This window comes from Anomaloglossus baeobatrachus, chromosome 8, assembly GCF_048569485.1.
Source record: "Anomaloglossus baeobatrachus isolate aAnoBae1 chromosome 8, aAnoBae1.hap1, whole genome shotgun sequence".
Taxonomy (NCBI): domain Eukaryota; kingdom Metazoa; phylum Chordata; class Amphibia; order Anura; family Aromobatidae; genus Anomaloglossus; species Anomaloglossus baeobatrachus.
The window spans coordinates 154527818-154550263 of NC_134360.1; the positions used below are offsets into that span (position 1 = coordinate 154527818).

At 44.3% G+C, this 22446-nt stretch overlaps 1 protein-coding gene across 1 annotated transcript in view; it reads left to right on the forward strand.

Moving 5' to 3' along the window:
* The window catches only part of F13B (coagulation factor XIII B chain), a 116865-nt gene extending 104580 nt beyond the window's left edge, over window positions 1-12285 (forward strand). The window contains exons 8-11 of the mRNA XM_075322038.1: window positions 3983-4165; window positions 7481-7678; window positions 7760-7939; window positions 11799-12285. Of these exons, the coding sequence (XP_075178153.1) occupies window positions 3983-4165; window positions 7481-7678; window positions 7760-7939; window positions 11799-12010 (773 nt within the window). The 3' untranslated portion in view covers window positions 12011-12285. The remainder of the gene's footprint in view (window positions 1-3982; window positions 4166-7480; window positions 7679-7759; window positions 7940-11798) is intronic.
* Window positions 12286-22446: the final 10161 nt, after the last annotated feature.

Genomic DNA, 22446 nt, shown 5'->3' on the forward strand with positions numbered 1-22446 from the left:
TTGCTGCTCCTCTAGGATCCCTCTTCACTGCTGGCACTCCGTAGCAGATACCGCTCCATGCCTGCCGACCTCCTGGTCCCTGCTGTGTTACTTGCGATGCGGCCACGTGAACGGGGGAGCTTTATTCTGACTGATTCCACGGGGGGTGGCAGGAGCTTCTTCTTTATGCCTCCACCTCAGCCAGGACCGGATCCGGAAGTCCAGCTGCTATTTTAACAACCGATTCACCCGAACCAGACAGAACCGGCTGAATCTCACCCCTGCCTAGTATCCATATGACGTGTTTATTTTCTCAGCAGCTAATATTGTACAATCATTTACAGGAGTATTTATAGTCTACTATGCCACAGAATGGTAATGTATCTGTGAAAAATGGATAGCATATGGATGGTCAATGTGCCATCCATTTTTTTCTCTTGTACCCATAGACTTGCATCGGCGAGTCTCGTCTGATATACACCATACGGCCATACACAGAATGCTGCCATTTTTTTCCACAGGCCTTTGTTCTACTTGCACATAGCCTCCGATGCAAGAGCATTGGATGTGATATGCTAATGACCCTCTGCTGCGAGCGTCAGCCGAGGGTCCATGTGACTGTGATCTTGCGATCGCATCACAGCTGCAGAGAAGAGGGAGGCAGCACTTTCTCCCCATCTCCTCCACTGCCTGTCTCTGCATACATCGCACTGCAGTTGGATGACGTGCAGTGCAATGTTTCACACGCTCCCATAAGTTTTATTTTTAAAAAACATTCTGTGGAAGCATGGTTCAAAAGCAATGTCTGACTGGCATTTCTTCATTTCCATAGATTGTTTATTTATTATTACTTTTGTCAGATTCAAGTTATTTCTGTGAACAATGTGGGTTTTTCTTTCATTAAATGAGGGATACCAACAATTTTGACCACGTGTACAAGGCACAAATACATCATGATCAGATCACATGGTGACCAGATGCTACAATACTGATCATTAATAAAAAAAAACAAACTACAAAACTAATATTATCATAAGTGCCATTATACACAGGAGCTCTGTACATATCATACAGTGTACAGTGTCAGTGTGCAGGTAATACATACAGTGCCTACAAGTAGTTTTCAACCCCCTGCAGATTTAGCAGGTTTGATAAGATGCAAATAAGTTAGAGCCTGCGAACTTCAAACAAGAGCGGGATTTATTAACAGATGCATAAATCTTACAAACCAACAAGTTATGTTGTTCAGTTAAATTTTAATTAATTTTCAGCATAAAAGTGTGGGTCAATTATTATTCAACCCCTAGGTTTAATATTTTGTGGAATAACCCTTGTTTGCAATTACAGCTAATAATCGTCTTTTATAAGACCCGATCAGGCTGGCACAGGTCTCTGGAGTTATCTTGGCCCACTCCTCCATGCAGATCTTCTCCAAGTTATCTAGGTTCTTTGGGTGTCTCATGTGGACTTTAATCTTGAGCTCCTTCCACAAGTTTTCAATTGGGTTAAGGTCAGGAGACTGACTAGGCCACTGCAACACCTTGATTTTTTCCCTCTTGAACCAGGCCTTGGTTTTCTTGGCTGTGTGCTTTGGGTCGTTGTCTTGTTGGAAGTTGAAATGACGACCCATCTTAAGATCCTTGATGGATGAGCGGAGGTTCTTGGCCAAAATCTCCAGGTAGGCCGTGCTATCCATCTTCCCATGGATGCGGACCAGATGGCCAGGCCCCTTGGCTGAGAAACAGCCCCACAGCATGATGCTGCCACCACCATGCTTGACTGTAGGGATGGTATTCTTGGGGTCGTATGCAGTGCCATCCAGTCTCCAAACGTCACGTGTGTGGTTGGCACCAAAGATCTCGATCTTGGTCTCATCAGACCAGAGAACCTTGAACCAGTCTGTCTCAGAGTCCTCCAAGTGATCATGAGCAAACTGTAGACAAGCCTTGACATGACGCTTTGAAAGTAAAGGTACCTTACGGGCTCGTCTGGAATGGAGACCATTGCGGTGGAGTATGTTACTTATGGTATTGACTGAAACCAATGTCCCCACTGCCATGAGATCTTCCCGGAGCTCCTTCCTTGTTGTCCTTGGGTTCAGGCCGTGGAAGGCTAACAGTAGTTCCATAAGCCTTCTACTTCCGGATGATGCTCCCAACAGTGGAGACAGGTAGGCCCAACTCCTTGGAAAGGGTTTTGTACCCCTTGCCAGCCTTGTGACCCTCCACGATCTTGTCTCTGATGGCCTTGGAATGCTCCTTTGTCTTTTCCATGTTGACCAAGTATGAGTGCTGTTCACAAGTTTGGGGAGGGTCTTAATTAGTCAGAAAAGGCTGGAAAAAGAGATAATTAATCCAAACATGTGAAGCTCATTGTTCTTTGTGCCTGAAATACTTCTTAATACTTTAGGGGAACCAAACAGAATTCTGGTGGTTTGAGGGGTTGAATAATAAATGACACTCTGAATAAACTTTTCACAATTTAAAAAAAAAAAGAAATAACATCCTTTTTTGCTGCAGTGCATTTCACACCTCCAGGCTGATCTACAGTCCAAATGTCACAATGCCAAGTTAATTCCGAATGTGTAAACCTGCTAAATCTGCAGGGGGTTGAATACTACTTGTAGGCACTGTAGATTACTGGTGACAGTATATACAGGAGCCCTGTATATAGTATATAATGTAAGTGTACAGGTAACAGACTGAGTTACCAGTGATGTCTCTAGCTGAAGATATTCATCTTCACTTTTCTTCTTCATCCAGGGCAGACCGCTATCACTTCTTCCAGCTAGGACTCGTCTCTGCAGACAATAACACATTGTTATCTAGAGCACCGCTTCCACAGCAAATTCCCCAATTTTTCCCCAACTTGTACACTATGCCATATGAAAAAAAAAAACGACAGTATCACCCTGCACAGTAACAGGACCCCCCCATTGAAATCAGTATCCTCAAAAATAAAACACTGCAAACCTGTAATAATATCCCTTAATTAGCCCATACAGTAATAATATCCCACATCCTAGCCCCAACTTGTCTCTATTACTGGACTCTATTTGTCTTTATTACTCCCCCATATGTTCTCCCATCCTGCCTCATATGATGTTTTCCATCCTGCCCACGTTTCTTCATCCTGCCCTATATGTCTTCATCCTGCCCATGCCTCCATCCTGTCCCCATAAGTCTTCATCATCTGTCCCCATATCACGGCATTTAGTACAAGGAAGGGGGGAGTTCCTCCTCACCTGGCTGCAGTCCAGCAACGTCCTCTTCCTTCCTCCTATACAGCGCAGAACACACTGGCGCATAACAGTGACGTCATATGCCGTCGACAAGCGTGCCGACACCACCTGCCAGCCTCTGATTGGCTGACGGCTCTTAACTATTCCCAGACTGGCAGGAATTAATGTATTTCAACTGAACGTGCATTCACAAGTTCAATTGAATAGAGAACAGGACGAATCCTGCCCCTGGGGCCCAGTGAAGGGAAGCAGAAAAGTGAGGGCCCGGTTCAAGTCCCCCCGCCTTGCTTCTGCTCACTAGGCCCTATACACTAGTAAGAGTTTTAATGCCCTGATAGTGGCCCTGGCTGTCACCACTAGAACACTTGTGGCACCAGAGGTGAGTATGAGTGATATTATTTTGCTTGTGGAAATATAGGGATTGAGAAGGGGTTGTCCGAGTAGACCACTTCTTTAATCTAATGTTTATACAATTACTAGAAAGGATGTTTATACAGTTACTAGAAAAATCAATAAAGACATGTTTAAAAGAAAAAATAAACAGGTAAAAACATGAGAAAAAGCCACAACATAAAGACATTAAAACCATAATTAGCTGAAGCTCCTATATTTGCTGTTAGGAAGATATTCTGCATGTTTAAAAATATAATACGTATGTAAAAACATTTAACATTGTGTTCATCAGCATTGCAAATGATGTTTCTAATGAGTAAAATGTATATTATTCTAATGTATTTTTTTTCTTGATATATTTCTTCTCAGTCAACAATGAATATTGCCGATCCCCACCAGGAATAAGCAAAGGCGACCTCATTGAAGCTCCATTGGACAGCTATGAAAATGGCTCCACTGTGGTGTATAAATGCCACAGCTTCCACCTGATGGAAGGGCCTAAAACTGTGTCTTGTATACGAGGAACCTGGTCTGAGCTGCCGAAATGTTTACGTAAGAGTCCTCTAGAGTGTCCAGTATAACAAACATCACATGATATAATTTATAATATAACAATCAAAGAAAACAAATAGTGACAATTGAAGGTCTATGAACACAGCAAAGCCGTATACATGAAAATGTTAGGCAGTTCAGAGTCACTACAGGATTAATATTTATACTATATTGCACCATGGGGTGCTATAGTTTACCCTGGATTAAAATAGTGCTAAAATATTTATTAGTGAATCAAATAACAAGTATTTTCTGTGTACATTTTCAGAATTCTACCTAACATTCAACCAAATCTAAAAGAATGATGCAAATCCATGATGTGAGCATATAAAAACAACTTGTGAAGTAGAATATGAAAATGAAAAGGTGGAGAACAAGTGGGGGAGGGGTGAATGAAACCTTTTAATATGACAAGGATTTAAATAAGGTTAAGGAGGGATGTGTTTACCAAAAGAAATCAAATTAAAACCAAGGAGCATAATGTACAATTGTCAGAGGATAGTATTAGCATTAGGGAACCATGCTGGCTGGTGACTCAGGAATGGCACCAATATTTAATTAACATCTAGAATGGATAATAATATAAAACTATTTCGTAGCATTCACCAGGCTGTTTTATTGCAAGTTCCAAACTGCAGCACAATAGATAAAATATATCCATCAAATGTGAAAAGGAGTATGAAAATTGGTCATAGATAACTATTTGCGCAGTAAGGAACTGTGTAAATAATTCTAAGATACATAGCACTAAAAATCTATAAATATTGTCTTTAATGTGTACCGACATTATAGTCCACTGAGTCCATAATTCCCATTACATATGCCATAGGTTAGGATGATAAAAAGAATGGTGCATCCCGGCCGCAAGCGTGCCCTTAACAAATTGCTACTGACATTCAAAATTCCCTCCCACGTACCATGCACTGTGACCGTCACAACAACGGGAAAAAAACAGACCATAAAAAATCCCAGGCATTTTCTTTCCTCAGGGATCCTGATAGTTCGCAGATTAACATTATCCTATTTCAAGAATTTAGTGTCTTTTTCAAAAGGCAAATATTGAAATTTTGTTTTTCAAGCCCTTCTATGCCAATGTATTTGATATGAAAATACACCATCCATTATGTGACATTTGTGCAATATAATTTAATCCTTTATTGTCATTTTATGGTTTGTATAACCCAAAATGTTTACCCTGTATAAGTGAGACCTTTTTATCTTCCCTAATAACAATTGTGAACGAGGTCCTATGGCATCATTTTATAGATGATGTATTTTTTATGTGGACACGAAATGAGAGCTGTTTTTTATTATTTTTAAATGAACTTAATAAAAATGATTTATTTACAATATACACCTGTATGCAGTAAAATACATGATTATAAAATGGAGGCTGAGTTATTGGTTACTAAATTTGTAAACCGGGGATATATCTTAGAAGAATTAAAAAGGAAATAACAAGGAAACATTCTTGGTAGAAAATTGCAGATACAAAGTGATAAAAAGACAAACACATCTATGCATCCCAGTTATATCCAGGAATCCTTTGAAATATAATAAAACCAAAACATTGGAATATGTACTATAATGATAAATAATTGGAGACTTCCTAACACAAAAAACATCATTTATTTGCTGGAAAGCAAATAACATAGGGAATTTAGCAGCCTCTATGCTATAAAATAATAACTGTAACATAATATTTCTAACCAGCTTTCTTCCATGTAAACAATGTAAGGCATGTCACATGCTGAAAACTACAGGTAGCATACAAGAATTCAGCAACAATGAAGAGGATTGAACTTCCAAAATGAAACAATATGTAACATGCAACACTAAAGGTGGTATACGTTGTATTGAATGTCCATGTCTATAGAAATACGTGGGAAGAACCAGACGACCATTCTAAAAAATAATGAACCTGTGAATAATGTAAATATAAAGGACAATGATCAAAACATTATACTACTAAACATGGAGGTTCATTTACAGGATCAATATTTTGGATTATGCAAAAAGTAAAGCGACACAGGAGAAATGGGATTATATCTCACAAATGTCACATAATGGAAGCAGCGGATTTTCTAATTGGATACAATGGCACCAAAGGGCCTGAATAACAAAATAGAACTATTTGAGTTTAGATAAAAAAACCTCAATGGATTCTTGAAATAGAATGATGATGTTCTCATAACCAGTACCTGTATATAAGAGGTTAATCTGCAGACCATAAGAGTCCCTGACTAAGGAAAACGTATTCTCCGTAACACGTGGGATCTTTTATGGTCTTTTCTTTTTCTGCTGTTGTGACGTCACGGTGCATGGTATGTGGGAGGGAATTTTGAATGTCAATAGCCGTTTGCCAAGGGTGCACCTGTGGCTGGGATGCAACCCGCTTTTCATCATCCTACTCCATAGCATATATAATGGAAATTGTGGACTATCGATTTTAATCACAAGGTGAAACTGGACTTATTATCTGAAAAAATGCCCTTTTGGTGTATGTGTCTATTAGAATAACATGAGAAGCCTTATTAAATGTAAAAGTGTCCCAACTTCATTGGGTTGTACAAAATATAATGCACATGAATACTACCCATCTGGCATAAAAAGTCATGAAAAAATACAACTCTAAAGGGCCATTTACACGCTGCGACATTGCTAACGATATATCGTCGGGGTCACGGTGTTTGTGACGCACATCCGGCATCGTTAGCGACAGCGCAGCGTGTGACAGGCTGGAGCGACCTTAAACGATCGCAAAAATCATTTGTCTGTGAGTGGTCGTTTATTTATGAAAAATCGTTGTGTGGTCAGTAGCAATGTTGTTCTTCGTTCCTGCGGCATCACACATCGCTATGTGTGATGCCGCATGAGCGACGAACATTTCCTTACCTGCGTCCACCGGCAATGAGGAAGGAAGAAGGTGGGCGGCATGTTCCAGCCGCTCATCTCCGCCCCTCCTCTGCTATTGGACGGCTGCCGTGTGACGTCGCTGTGAGGCCGCACAAACCGCCCCCTTAGAAAGGAGGCAGTTCACCAGCAACAGCGTCGTCGCAGGGCAGGTAAGTCCGTGTGATGGGTGTTAGCAATATTGTGCGCTACGGGCAGCGATTTGCCCGTGACGCACAACCGACGGGGGCGGGTACGCTCGCTAGCGATATCAGTACCGATATCGCAGAGTGTAAAGTACCCTTAAGAATTCATCGAACTCAAGTGTAATGTTTACCATCTTCTATAACCTACACATGTAGGCTGGACTGTTACATGAACTTACATTGCTTTCTTAAAGCACATATGTATATCACACTGTAGAGCCCTGCACCCTGACTGTGGGTGACATGAAAGAAAGAAATTTAGAGCTACAGCGGAGTTCAGACATACAATCAAAATTTTTACATGGTGATATGGTGGAATTTCAATGCATGGAAGGTTTTGAGCTACCTATGTACACTGAAGTGAAAGGACTCTGCAAAAATGGGCAAATTCTGTATCCTTCCTGCAAAAAGAGAGGTATGAAATTCACAATCTGTTCATTATTCCTCAATATTAAATTAGTGAGTTGGCTTACACAAATCTTTTTTTTCTGTCTAGATTCATTGAAAGCTTGTGGTCCTCCTCCTAAAGTAGAGCACAGTGTAGATAATTTCTCGCAACAGGTGTATGAATCTGGTTGGGAGATTGTGTACCATTGTGCTGAACATCACTTCTTGAATGGTCACAGTGCTATTCTCTGCTCAGATGGACAATGGGGATCCCCTCCAACTTGTATAGGTAAAGTATTGTTTTGTGTACCCAGATATTCAGCCATGAGACAATATCATTAGTGTTTGGTTAGTCTATATACTATACCATTGAACATGTATAGTATATACTTTGTTTTTTCTTTTAGGTTTATTTTGCAACCAAATATCGATTTTCATAATGTTTTTCAGTACTGAGCTCTCTACTCACAAATGTAATCAAAAAGCAGCAAAAAGATGGTGACATGTTAGCTTTAATGCTCAAAACTATACATAGCATCTAAAATGTTAACCCAGTATTGCTAATCCAGAACTGTACTCAGGCAAATGGAAGTGGTCGTATTGCCCAAGCACATCACAATGGAAGCTGCAACAGATGGGAGGAGGGTAGATTTTTAACTTTGCTCTTGCTCTCCTGTCTATCAAACTACATACAGACATAAAACAGAGGTCATCTTTATGTTTGGGGAAGACACAAAATTAGGTAATGCCGGGAGCTATGCATGCTGGAAATGTGTAAAAGAAATTCCCAGTTTCTATAGTGCTGATAAAACTAATGAACGTTATGTTATAGGTTATGGTAATCAGCACAGAATCTGGAAATACAAGTTGGATTTTTGCACAAATAGCTCTGTATGTGATATGGGGGATAAGGGCTACAAGACTTTGCTTTTTTTATCAGCTTTATGCGAAAGGACAAGTATGTTTTAAAGAAAACCTAAGTTAAAAAAAAAATAAAGTAAAAAATTATTTTTTTCACAAAACAATGTTTTATAGTTGTAAAGCTAAAAAAAAAAACCAAACAAAGAACAAAAACCAAGCAAACTACACATAAACTGCATATATTTGGTGTTGATCCATTTATGTCTAGTAAAATAAAATAGACATTTTTGTATAACACAAAGTAAAAAAAAAAAGCCAGAATAGAAAATGTTGTATGTAACCAAAAATTTAGTTCCAATGAAACCACAGTCTACATCATGCTGCTGTCAGGTGACATAGTAAAAACCTGATTCCAGATTCAATTAGAAGAAAAAAAAAAAGTATGGTAATAACTTCTGGGAACAGAGGTAAGAAAACATTTAACTGGTACTCAAGGCTAATGTAAAAGTTAGTTGTGTTAATAAGGAGCTAAAGTGAATTTATAGGGAATCTGTCAGCAGGTTTTTGGTATATAAGCTGAAGTCAGCATGCTGTAAGGGTTAAGACAGAAAGTTCAGGCATACCTGTGTTGACACAGTCCAATATTTTGTTTATTTGCTATGTTTGTTTTAGCAGCCAGACCCTTATGAGTGCTGTGGCTAGGTGGCTCATGCCGGTTGTCCACCTCTGATTGACACCTCACAGTCAATGTGCAATCTCTATAGAGAGCCTGGTGTGGGCAGGACAGCCCTCTAGACTCTGCTACTCTGTTAGGCCCCTTTCACACGTCAGTGATTCTGGTACGTTTGTGCTTTTTTTTAAACGTACCAGAATCACTGACATACGCAGACCCATTATAATGAATGGGTCTGCTCACACGTCAGTGATTTTTCACTGCACGTGTCTCCGTGCAGCGTACCCGCGTGTGCGTGATTGCTGCACGGAGACATGTCCATTTTTTTCTGGCATCACTGATGTTCCACGGACCACGCAGTGGTGTGGTCCGTGAAACACGTGCCAGAAAAAAACGTGCATTTAAAATAATAAACATTTTAACTCACCCGGCTTCAGGCGCGCTCTCTGCAGCCCGTCCTCCCTGCTGCTTCTAAGCCGGCTGATTACTGTCACGCATATTCATTATGCGCGACACAGCCGACCCGGAAGCAGCTGCTGCAGGGGTCACCGCCGGCCGGATGCTGCACCGCGGGAGGATTCAGCACCACGGAGAGCGGGAGCGGGCACAGGTGAGTTGATTTCTAACTGCAATCACGGGCCACGGAGAACGGAGCCCGGATTGCACTTAGACAACCCACGTGTGCCGTGATTCACGGCACACGCAGGGACATGTGCGTGTTTTACACGCCAGTGAAAAACGTCTGTGTTTTTCACTGACGTGTGAAACGGGCCTAACATGGCTAAAGCTAAAATTGCACATTGTGTCAGAATGGCTGCACCCAGTAATGTAGGTAATACATTGTCAGATTCAGAATCTCTTTGCCTACATCATGGTGCTCTCATGAAGGAATATCTGAGGGACCACCATGGTACAGAGTAAGTTACGGTACCAGACAAGTTGACAGATAAAACCAAGGTGAATTTATTACAGGAGAATTACATGAACAGGCTACCGAGCAGCGGGAGAAAGAAGTACTGTAAGTACGGGGAGAACATAATATACAATTGAACTCTTTAGCCCAGGCGAATAGCTCTGTCGCCTCAATTATCAGAACAGCTAACAATACACAGCAGATTTTCATACTTTATCCTTTACCCTAACTGGTGTCCAATAAAGAAACTGCACTTTACCTAGGTAGGCCTCAACTAAATCCTAACCGGTGCACCGGGGTGTAAACTCACGACACTGTCTGGAGGAACGGTCCTCTCTGGGAATCCACAGCCCATTGGTGCACTCTTCTCTCGAGACGAACGGAGGAGGATCTACTTCCTTCAGGTGACGGGGCAAGTGGGCTCATCTGAATGACGTCTTCTACCGGTTCAGGTACCAAGTCTCTGGGTCCTCTGGGTCTCAGCACACTTCAATTTCTCTCTCTCTCTTTTTCGGCCGGGCAGACCCAAACACAGAGGAATGGAGGCGTGAGCCAGTTCATTGCACTCAGCTGGGGCAGCCCTGTTCCCTTAAAGACACAGTATATCAATGTCTCTTGTAGGGGTTACACCCCCTACACTCAGATAAGGTAGCAAAAATCTGCTGACAGATTCCCTTTAAGCAGTCGCTGTACATTAAGGCGGGCTTTGCACGTTGCGACATCGCAAGCCAATGCTGCGATGTCGCACGCGATAGTCCCCGCCCCTGTCGCAGGTACGATATCTTGTGATAGCTGGCGTAGTGAAAATTATCGCTACGCCAGCTTCACATGCACTCACCTGCCCTGCGACCGTCGCTCTGGCCGGCGACCCGCCTCCTTGTTAAGGGGGCGGGTTGTGCGGTGTCACTGCGACGTCACACGGCAGGCGGCCAATCGGAGCGGAGGGGCGGAGATGAGTGGGATGTAAACATCCCGCCCACCTCCTTCCTTCCGCATATTCTACGGAAGCCGCGGTGACGCCGGTAGGAGATGTTCCTCGCTCCTGCGACTTCACACACAGCGATGTGTGCTACCGCAGGAGCAAGGAACAACATCGGACCGTCGCGTCAGCGTATTTATGGATTACGCCGACGCTGCACCGATGATACGATTACGACGCTATTGCGCTCGTTAATCGTATCATCTAGGCTTTACACACTACGATTTCGTCTGCGATGCCGGATGTGCGTCACTTTCAATTTGACCCCACCGTCATCGCACCTGCGATATCGTAGTGTGCAAAGTACCCCTAAGAGAGCCAGATCTCATTTGATAGATGATAAGGAATAAAGGGGTTTTTCTTAGTCATAAGAAATAAAGGTGCTAAGATATATTCACCCGATCACCCTTTCCATCACCTGCCCACCTGCCAATCTCTTATATTGCTACAAAATACAACTGGTGGGTAAGATTAGCTCTGTATTGCTATTAAAGGCCTTCAGCTCAATATTGAGCAATGGCGATGGATGAATGCTCTGTAGGAAGATAAATTGTATGCAAGTCTATTAGCTCTATAACAATGGGGAATTTATAGGGCAAACAAGTGTCGTGTGGTTATGTTATATGCAATGGACAGGTTTTCATACTTAATGGTTCTTTTTCTATTTGGTTAATCTCTAAACTCTAGAAAGTCTTTAATGTGCTTTTTTTCTATGATTACAGAGCCGTGTGTTGTATCCACTGTGGAAATGGACAGAAGCAACGTACGATTGAAATGGAGCTTTGAAAGCAACTTTTTCTTACACGGAGAGTTTGTGGATTTCTTATGTAAACCGGGATATGAGAACTCCGAGTATAAAATGGCTTATGCCTTAAGAAGTCAGTGTAGATTTGGGCATCTTACCTATCCAAAATGTATACCACGACAAAGATAAATGTATAAATCTGTGTATAGATATGTGTATCTAGTACAAAATACATTAATTAGTACAATATCTTATAAGACACTAAACATAATCTTATTTTGAAGTGGATCTGTTACAAGATTTCACATTACAAACGCCATATATTATTGAATAGGTCACTTAGACCTGATAACGATGCTTTTTGTTTTCTTTGAAAATACATGTGAAAATAACTGTATATTTATGAAATTTTAATCCAATCTCCGCCTACTTAGTCTGATTGACAGTTCCTCAGTGTGCGTCCTTCCTTCTCATACTTTTAAAACAAGCTGCAGGTGTCCTTCAGGTTAGGTGGGTGGGTGAAGATTGATGCAAGTGGACTCATGAGCTCTTTCACTAAATAGTTGGACTCAGAAAATGCTCACTATAAAAATATCTGGATTATACAGCCATTCAATGTAAGTACACAAACTTCATCAGGTATACATTTATAAGCCATAAAAGATAAATAACCCCCCAAAAATGGCCCATATGGTGTGTACGTAAGAGCAATAGGACAAGAGTCAAAATAGGGTAGAGGTGCTGACCTTATGGTATTGTGCTGCAATGGCACAACTCCATTGTAGGCATAGGATAGAAACACAATGCAGGCATTGTCCTTATCCCACAGCTAAAGGCCCAGTCACACACAACGACTTACCAGCGATCCTGAAAATGATGCGACCTGATAGGGATCGCAGGTAAGTCGCTGGGAGGTCGCTGGTGAGATGTCACACAGTCAGATCTTACCAACGATGCAGGAACGATACAGGTCGCAGTAGCAACCTGTATAACGATCTCAGCAGTCACTGTGACCCTGTCACACAGCGTCAAACACAGCGATGTGTCCTTCCCAGCAAGACATCTCCTTTGAAGAAAATGGCCTGGACCATTCTTCAACGACTAGAGATCTCACAGCAGGGGCCTGATCGCTGGTAGATGTCACACATAACAAGATAGCTAACGGGATCGCTATTGCGTCACAGAAACCGTGACTCAGCTGTGATCTCACTAGCGATCTCGTTATGTGTGACGGTACCTTAAGTCCATCAAAGCAAAGTTGTGAATCAAAACCCACATAGCTTGGGTAGGCGGAGCATTGCGTACAGCAAACTCTACATCGATAGTGCCTATAGCATCCATAATGGTATCGAAGCAGACTTTTTTTTATATAGTGTCACATGCACAACGCGTTTCAGGACTCACTAGCCCCTTTATAAAGTGATAAGACAGCTCATATTAGGTCTAAAGGATCTTTTTAATAGTATATGCAGTTTGTACTAGGAAGTTAGGTGATAGATGAAATCTAGACATTTGCAAATAAACAGTGGTCCCAAATATCATGAAACTGTGCCCCCAGAGCCCCTCATTCAGCTGTAAGAAAAAAAAATGCAAGTGAAACAGCAAAGAAAAAAAACAAGGACAACATACAAATGTCAATTGAAAGCAACACGCTAATGTACTTCCAGAAAAAAGAAAAACATTACTTTTCCTCACTATGGCCGCCGTACACCTACATTTAAATGGTGCATCAATTTTCTTGGGTTACTGGGGAACGTCTGCTGGCTGCTAAGATCAAGATGGCGAAGTTGGTCACGGTTATAGAGCAGTTTGGAGAATATTTTTGCAACATATGAGATAATTGTGATCAATCAGGAGAAGATTGTAAATTTAAAAATTCTTTGTGCAATTAACATTCATAGAACTATTTGGAACAACACAGATAAGATTCATGAATCAAGTAATAAGGGGCAATATAATATTGCAATTGCGGATTTTATAAAACATTCTATTGATTCTGAATTTATTGGTTGATATTTAAAAGAGGACTTAAAGGGAACCAGTCCCCAGGATTTTCGTATATAAACTAAAGCCAGTGCTATACTGGCACTATCAGGCTGATTCTATACATACCTGTAGTGGTCAGCTCGGATGTATAAGCTTTGAAATCCAAGAAAGTGAAATTTATAAAATGAGCTGCTTCTTGAGTGTCAGTTGCACTGGAGCAGATAATATATTCATAGTTACCCCCTCCCCCTGTTAGAATTAGCATAAGCATTATAAAAACGACTCACTTTGCTTGTGGAAGGACCTGTGGTGAGGTCATACCTATGTGACCTGGTATCCAGCTTTGGTGGCTGAGGCCCTGCCCCTTCTGGTCACATGGGTATGACCTCACCACAGGTCCTGCTAGACAAAGTGAGTCGTTTGTATAATGCTTATGCTAATTCTAACAGGGGAGGGGATAACTATGAATATATTATCTGTTCCAGTGCAACTATCACTCATTTTATAAACTTCACTTTCTTGGATTTCAAAACCTATACATCCGAGCTGCCCACTACAGTTATGTATAGAATCAGCCTGATAGTGCCGGTACAGTACTGGCTTTAGGTTATATAGGAAAATCCTGGTGATTAGTTCCCATTAAGCTCTAAAGGGCGCTTTAACGATGTCGCTACCGAAAGCACCCGCCCCCGTCGTTTGTGCGTCACGGGCAAATCACTGCCCGTGCTGGACAAAATCGGTAGTGCGCGTCACACGTACTTACCTTCCTAGCAACGTCGCTGTGGGCAGCAAACTTCTTTTTTAAGGGGGAGGTTGGTGCGCCGTCACAGCGACGTCACACAGCGGCCCGCCAATAGAAGCGGAGGGGTGGAGACCAGCCGCATTAACAACACGCCCACCTCGTTGCCGGCAAGACGCAGGTACGTTGTTGTTCGTCGTTCCCGAGGTGTCCCACATAGCGATGTGTGCTGCCTCAGGAACGATGAACAACCTGCATCCAGCACCAGCGACATTTGGGAAAGGAACGACGTGTCAACGATCAACGATTAGGTGAGTAATTTTGATCGTTAGAGGATGCTCGTAGGTGTCAAACGCAACAACGTCACTAACAAGGCCGGATGTGCGTCACGAATTCTGTGACCCCAACGATATCTCGTTAGCGATGTCGTTGCGTGTGAAGCAGCCTTAAAGGTTTATGTTTAACATAAAAGGCTAGCTTTCCTGATGAAATTTTTGTAAAAATGGAGGGAGGTGTTAAATGTAATAAAGATTTGATGTTTTTGCTATATAAAAAGAGGAAAATGCTAGCAAGAAAAGCGCTGGGTAAAGTACTGTAAATTTATTTTAGGGGACGTGATGATAAATTGGCATTGAGTAACTGGAGAGAAAATGAATGGTTCTTTATTGAGAAAAAAAAAAGAAATATAGAAGGGATTTGACCTTGAGAGACAATAAAGATGGCAATTGTAATTCCAATGACACCAGAAAAAAATCCCCTGGTGTGTGCAAAAAATAAAGGCCAAGAAAATGATAATACGGGTAAAAAGCTCTGTAACAAAAAAAAATCTTGGGTAATTTTGATAGGCCAAGGGGTACTGTTCATAAAACTTATAATTGGCTTCCTGTTCCTGCGCTGAGATGTGAGGAGGGAGAAGGAGCAGCTCCATACAGTCCCTGCAATATACAGCGGCCTACAGAAGCAAACGGCACCCCAGACCAACATAGAGAGGCTGCACTGAATTACCAGCTGTCAGTGCATGGATCGTTATCTCCTGAGGAGCGCAGCAACACCATTCAAGCCGAGAGGACAGCAGAGGGAGGAGGGGGTGAGTGGAGATAATATGGCGCTGACAGTGAGGAGGAAGGAGGGGGAGGAGGGAGAAGAACAACAAGGGCAGCAGCAGTGTGCAGGAGGCCAAGATAACAGAAGAATTCAGAGTATGCAGAGTGGTACAGAGACATTGGGCTTGGGGGAAAGATATGAGATTGATTACAAAAGGCTGGCAAAAGAAGTGGCAGACCATCTAACAGCAGATATCAGAGAGGCAATAGGAGCCTCAGTGAAGGAGGCTTTGGCTGCGCTGCAGGAGGACGTGGAGCACCATGATATGAGATTGACAGATGTAGAGCAAAGAGTCTCTGATGCTGAAGAGAATCTGATAAGATTGGAGGGCAGATTTAAGGAGCTAGACACTAATGCTCAGCTTATGAAGGATAAAATAGAAGATCTTGAAAACAGGTCTAGGAGGAATAACTTAAGGCTGGTGGGTCTGCCTGAGACAGTGACAACAAAATATTTGGACTCAATCTGTGAAAAAGAATTACCCCAGGCTTTAGGCTTACCACATAGCTGCCGTGTAGAAAACGCGCACAGAGTGGGACCCATAAGGGAACAAAGAGATGGTCACAGTAACAAGGATAATATCTCCAGGCAAGGTGAAATATCCAGAGCAAGACAGGTCATTATAAAATACCTGGAATACAAAGATAAAGAAGAAATTCTACGGGCCTTCAGGAATAGGAAACAGGCACTATGCATTCAGGGACACAAGATTCTATTATTTGGCGACTATTCGGCTGAAGTCACACGAAAAAGAAAAGCATTTAGCCAGATCTGCACTGCCCTCTATCACAAAAACATTAAATTTCAGCTTTTATACCCAGCAATACTAAGAGTAAGAGGAGCAGATGGCGTCACAAAGACTTTTCGGGATCCTTCAGAGGCGGAACGAGAGATACTACAGGAGGGGAGCACACGGCAACAGGAGAGTAATGGAAAAGAAGGGACTTTCACTGATCCGAAACATGCAGATCCTGCAAACATAACATCTGCAGTTAGACCCGACAACGAGCCAGAGTGGAGTCAATCGAGATCCAGAGCAGCCAGTCCGAAGGAAAAGCGACAGATGGCGACTTCAGCTGGGAAAAGAGGAGGAAGAGGCAGCAGCTTATGAACAAGCAGGCAAGAAGAGGACTCAATTTGGGACTGCTGAATGGAGCCATATGTTGACAAATGTGCCTTAACTCTCTAAAGCCTCGCCTACCTCCTTTTCTCTTTCTTCTTCTCAATCTCTTTTTCTTTCTCTCCCTTTTTCTCTCTCTCTTTTTCATGCTTACCACTTTTTCCCTTTTATCATTTACTAATGCTTTTTTTTTTTTTTCTCTCTCTCTTTTTCTTCTCTTAATGGCGGTTTTAGGAGCTTTGTAAATGTATAAAGGCTGTTTAGGGGCAAGGAGTTAATAGCCAATAGAGGGGGAGAGGTGACTTAGTGGGGTGGCTTCATGGAGAGCATGACTTGAAGCAGGGGTTTGAAAGGAGTCTCAATCATCTCAGAAAAAATGGAAGACGTTAATTGTATTTGTAAAGTTGGGGATGGGAGAGGTTATATACAGTTGGGGGGGGGAAGAGAGTTGGGGAATCCAAAGCCCATCATCCTGCTCATATGCGCCCATCATCCTGCTCATATGCGCCCATCATCCTGCTCATATACCCCCATCATCATTCTCATATGCGCCCATCATCCTGCTCATACACCCCCATCATCCTGCTCATATACCCCCATCATCATGCTCATATGCGCCCATCATCCTGCTCATATACCCCAATCATCCTGCTCATATACTCCCATCATCCTGCTCATATGCACCCATCACCCCGCCCACCTATCAGCACTGAGAGATGGGCGGGAGGATGGGCGTGCAGATGTAATGAGCGGGCCCACGTGGTCACGGCAGGCTGCTACAGCCTGCTCGTGCCCCGGTGACCCGCTCCACCGCAGCACCCTCATTCCCCGCAGCCCTACATTCAGACCATAAGACGCACCCCCCACTTTCCCCCAACATTTGGGGCAAAAAAAGTGCGTTTTATGGTCCGAAAAATACGGTAGTTATCGGCCCATCTCGCTGATTAATCAAGACCTAAAAATTTTAGCGAAGTTGATGGCAAATAGGTTAGCGGCAGTATTGCCAGAGATTATAGATCTCCCCCAGGCTGGCTTTGTTAAAGGGCGTTCAGTGGTGACAAACATTAGGAAAGTAATGCTAGCAATTGATGTAGTAAAGCAGAGGAGAGAAGGAGGGGAGGGGCATCCAGCCTTGATCACCTTAGACGCGGAGAAAGCCTTCGACAATGTGAGGTGGTCATGGCTGGAACAGGTGTTAAATCACCTGGGCTTACACAGAGCTTTTAGGAATTTTGTGAGGGTCCTTTATGCAAATCCTCTGGCGAGAGTGAGTACCCCGGGATTTCTGTCAAAAACATTTCCTTTGATGAAGGGAACCAGGCAAGGATGCCCGATGTCACCACTATTGTTTAACTTGGCTACTGAACCACTGGCTAGACGTTTGAATGAGGGGGGGGTGTGAAGGGATCAAGGTAGGGAGGAAGTCATTGCACTCAGCCTTATTTGCTGACGATATAATCCTGTTCATTAGCAAACCTAAAACGCAATTGAATAGAGTCATAAAACAAATTGAGGCGTTTGGGAGGTTAGCAGGGTTTAGACTTAACAAAAACAAATGTGAAATTCTCTTCTTGGACGGAAAGACAGCGGAGGGGGAGAGGGCTGCACTATGTGACATTCCAATAGCTAGAAATACAATTAAATACTTGGGAGTACAGGTTGGGAGGGATACAAAGACCAATATTCATTAAATTATTCCCCTTTGATCGAGAAAATTGAACGTGAACTGCAAGGTTGGGCAAATTTGCCGTTGACTCTTCTGGGAAGAAATCATCTAATAAAAATGATGAGCTTTTCCAAGCTTCTCTATCCGATGCAGACAATCCCATTGCTTCTTAAACACTCAGATGTGAACAGATTGACAAAAGCGTTCTCATGTTTTTTGTGGAAGGGATATAGGCCGAAGATTAGTGCCAAAAAGTTAATGCTGTCAATGAAAAATGGTGGGATCAGACTACCAAACATCAGGGGATACAATTTGGCCTGTATCTTAAGACAAGTAGTCGATTGGATTAGACGAACAAGTAGGTATTCTGACTGGGATATAGAGGCTGAATTTTGTAAGCCTTGGGACCTGAGTTCAATCCTACATACCTCCATTCCAAATTTGCCGCCCAATATTAAACACTCACTGATTTGTAGAGACACAGTGATGACTTGGAAGTCGGTTAGGAAAAAGTTCGGGTTAGCCTGGAACATCTCCAAATTCCTTAATATGGGCTTGTCCTGACTTTCCACAGGGAAGGGGAAATGACCTCTTTAAAGAGTGGAGGGAAAAAGGGATTAGAACTCTAAAAAACCTGATGCATGATACAGAACGGAGATGGATGACATGTGAGGAGTTGAGAGCAAAGTATGACTTGCGCCCATTCCAGACTCTCCAGTTTGAACAGGTGAAACAAGGGATAATGAAGAAATTACACAACATAACTAACAAATATGAGGCAAATCAGATGGATGCGATCATATTAAGGGACATCCATGCCACAAATATATCAAGTCTTTATGGAAATATGAGAGAAGTGTTAGTCCCTAACATATCAGGAAGAATGTTGGAAGGGTGGGCAAGGCAGTTGGGAGATCAAGAGGGGGAGGAGAAGATTTTGAATGGTTGGATGGTGATGAGGAAGAAGATTGTGAATGAGAACTTAAGAGATACCCAATTCAGGATCATACATAGAGCTATCTATGGATTTAATATATTGAATGCAAGACATCCAGATAAGATGATGAGTTGTCCAAATTGTGGTATGAAAAAAACAGGTCAATATCATAGGATATGGCAGTGCGAGAGGATTGAAAGATTTGGGAAACAAGTCCAGGGGGTAGTGAGGGAAATCTGGAATAGAAATGTGGAGTTGGATCCAATGGTCTGTTTTTTTCACTATCAGCATCGGGAGGAGGGAGAGAAAGGGGGAGACAAGTTACCGAATCTTTTCCTTGATATAGCAGTGATAAGTAAAAGGGCTATTCTTCAGAAGTGGCTGGTGAAGGAAATACCAACAAAAGAACTGATTAATCAATTAAAAAACCACTCATGTTGGAGAAGGTGATGGTGGAGAGATGTAAAGAAAGAATGACAGCAACATTTTTTAGTAAATGGAGAAAGTTCATAAGCGTTATATGTTCTAGAGAAGAAATCTATATATATAATTGCCTTATTCTGTCTGTCTGTCTGTCTGTAAGTCTGTCTGTCATGCTCCAAAATTGTGTCCTTACGGTGACACAAAGCTGATTGTCCGCTGGGCTCACCATGGCCCCGCCCCCCCACACGGATTGGCCTCTCGCCCCGGCTCTCTGCAGGCCCCGCCCCCCTCACGCAATGCACGCTCGCTCTGGCCCAACTGACACGGAGCTCCGACTTCCAGGTGAGTACACACACACACATCAGATCACACTCACTCTCACACACACCTCACACATCACATCCACACACTCACAACATCCTGGGATATCGCTTGCTTCTACACCGGCTCCGTCACGATCCCAGCAGCGCCAGACATAACCTTGCAATGCTGGGATCTTGACGGAGCCCGTGAATGCTGGTAACCATTATACACATCGGGTAACTAAGGTCCCTTGGTTACCCAATGTGTATCATAGTTACCAGTGTACACCGGCTCCGTCACGATCCCAGCAGCGCCAGACATAACCTTGCGATGCTGGGATCTTGACGGAGCCCGTGAACGCTGGTAACCATTATACACATCGGGTAACTAAGGTCCCTTGGTTACCCGATGTGTATCATAGTTACCAGTGTACACCGGCTCCGTCACGATCCCAGCAGCGCCAGACATAACCTTGCGATGCTGGGATCTTGACGGAGCCCGTGAACGCTGGTAACCATTATACACATCGGGTAACTAAGGTCCCTTAGTTACCCGATGTGTATCATAGTTACCAGTGTACACCGGCTCCCGGTACACATGTGCAGGGAGCTGGCATTATACTCCTCTCCCCCCAGGACTACTCCTCCTATTACAGTCCTCCTATTATACTCCTCTCTGAGTATAATAGGAGAACTATTATAGCATGGGGGATGTAGCACGATGGGGGGTGCGCAGCATGGGAGATGTAGCACGATGGGGTGCGCAGCATGGGGGATGTAGCACGATGGGGAGTGCGCAGCATGGGGGATGTAGCACGATGGGGAGTGCGCAGCATGGGGGATGTAGCACGATGGGGGGTGCGCAGCATGGGGGATGGAGCACGATGGGGGGTGCGCAGCATGGGGGATGTAGCACGATGGGGAGTGCGCAGCATGGCGGATGTAGCACGATGGGGAGTGCGCAGCATGGGGGATGTAGCACGATGGGGAGTGCGCAGCATGGGGGATGTAGCACGATGGGGAGTGCGCAGCATGGGGGATGTAGCACGATGGGGAGTGTGCAGCATGGGGGATGTAGCACGATGGGGAGTGCGCAGCATGGGGGATGTAGCACGATGGGGAGTGCGCAGCATGGGGGATGTAGCACGATGGGGAGGTGTGCAGCATGGGGGATGTAGCACGATGGGGAGTGCGCAGCATGGGGGATGTAGCACGATGGGGAGTGCGCAGCATGGCGGATGGAGCACGATGGCGGGTGCGCAGCATGGGGGATGTAGCACGATGGGGAGTGCGCAGCATGGGGGATGTAGCACGATGGGGGATGTAGCACGATGGGGGATGTAGCACAATGGGGGGTGCGCAGCATGAGGGATGTAGCACGATGGGGAGTGCGCAGCATGGGGGATGTAGCACGATGGGGAGTGCGCAGCATGGGGGATGTAGCACGATGGGGAGTGCGCAGCATGGGGGATGTAGCACGATGGGGAGTGCGCAGCATGGCGGATGTAGCACGATGGGGAGTGCGCAGCATGGCGGATGGAGCACGATGGGGAGTGCGCAGCATGGGGGATGTAGCACGATGGGGAGTGCGCAGCATGGCGGATGGAGCACGATGGCGGTGTGCGCAGCATGGGGGATGTAGCACGATGGGGAGTGCGCAGCATGGGGGATGTAGCACGATGGGGGATGTAGCACGATGGGGGATGTAGCACAATGGGGGGTGCGCAGCATGAGGGATGTAGCACGATGGGGAGTGCGCAGCATGGGGGATGTAGCACGATGGGGAGTGCGCAGCATGGGGGATGTAGCACGATGGGGAGTGCGCAGCATGGGGGATGTAGCACGATGGGGAGTGCGCAGCATGGCGGATGTAGCACGATGGGGAGTGCGCAGCATGGCGGATGGAGCACGATGGCGGGTGCGCAGCATGGGGGATGTAGCATGATGGGGAGTGCGCAGCATGGGGGATGTAGCACGATGGGGGATGTAGCACGATGGGGGATGTAGCATGATGGGGGGTGCGCAGCATGGGGGATGTAGCACGATGGGGAGTGCGCAGCATGGGGGATGTAGCACGATGGGGAGTGCGCAGCATGGGGGATGTAGCACGATGGGGGGTGCGCAGCATGGGGGATGTAGCACGATGGGGGGTGCGCAGCATGGGGGATGGAGCATGATGGGGAGTGCGCAGCATGGAGGATGGAGCACGATGGGGAGTGCGCAGCATGGAGGATGGAGCACGATGGGGAGTGCGCAGCATGGGGGATTGAGCACGATGGGGGGTGCGCAGCATGGGGGATGGAGCACGATGGGGAATGCGTAGCATAGGGGATGGGGCATGATGGGGG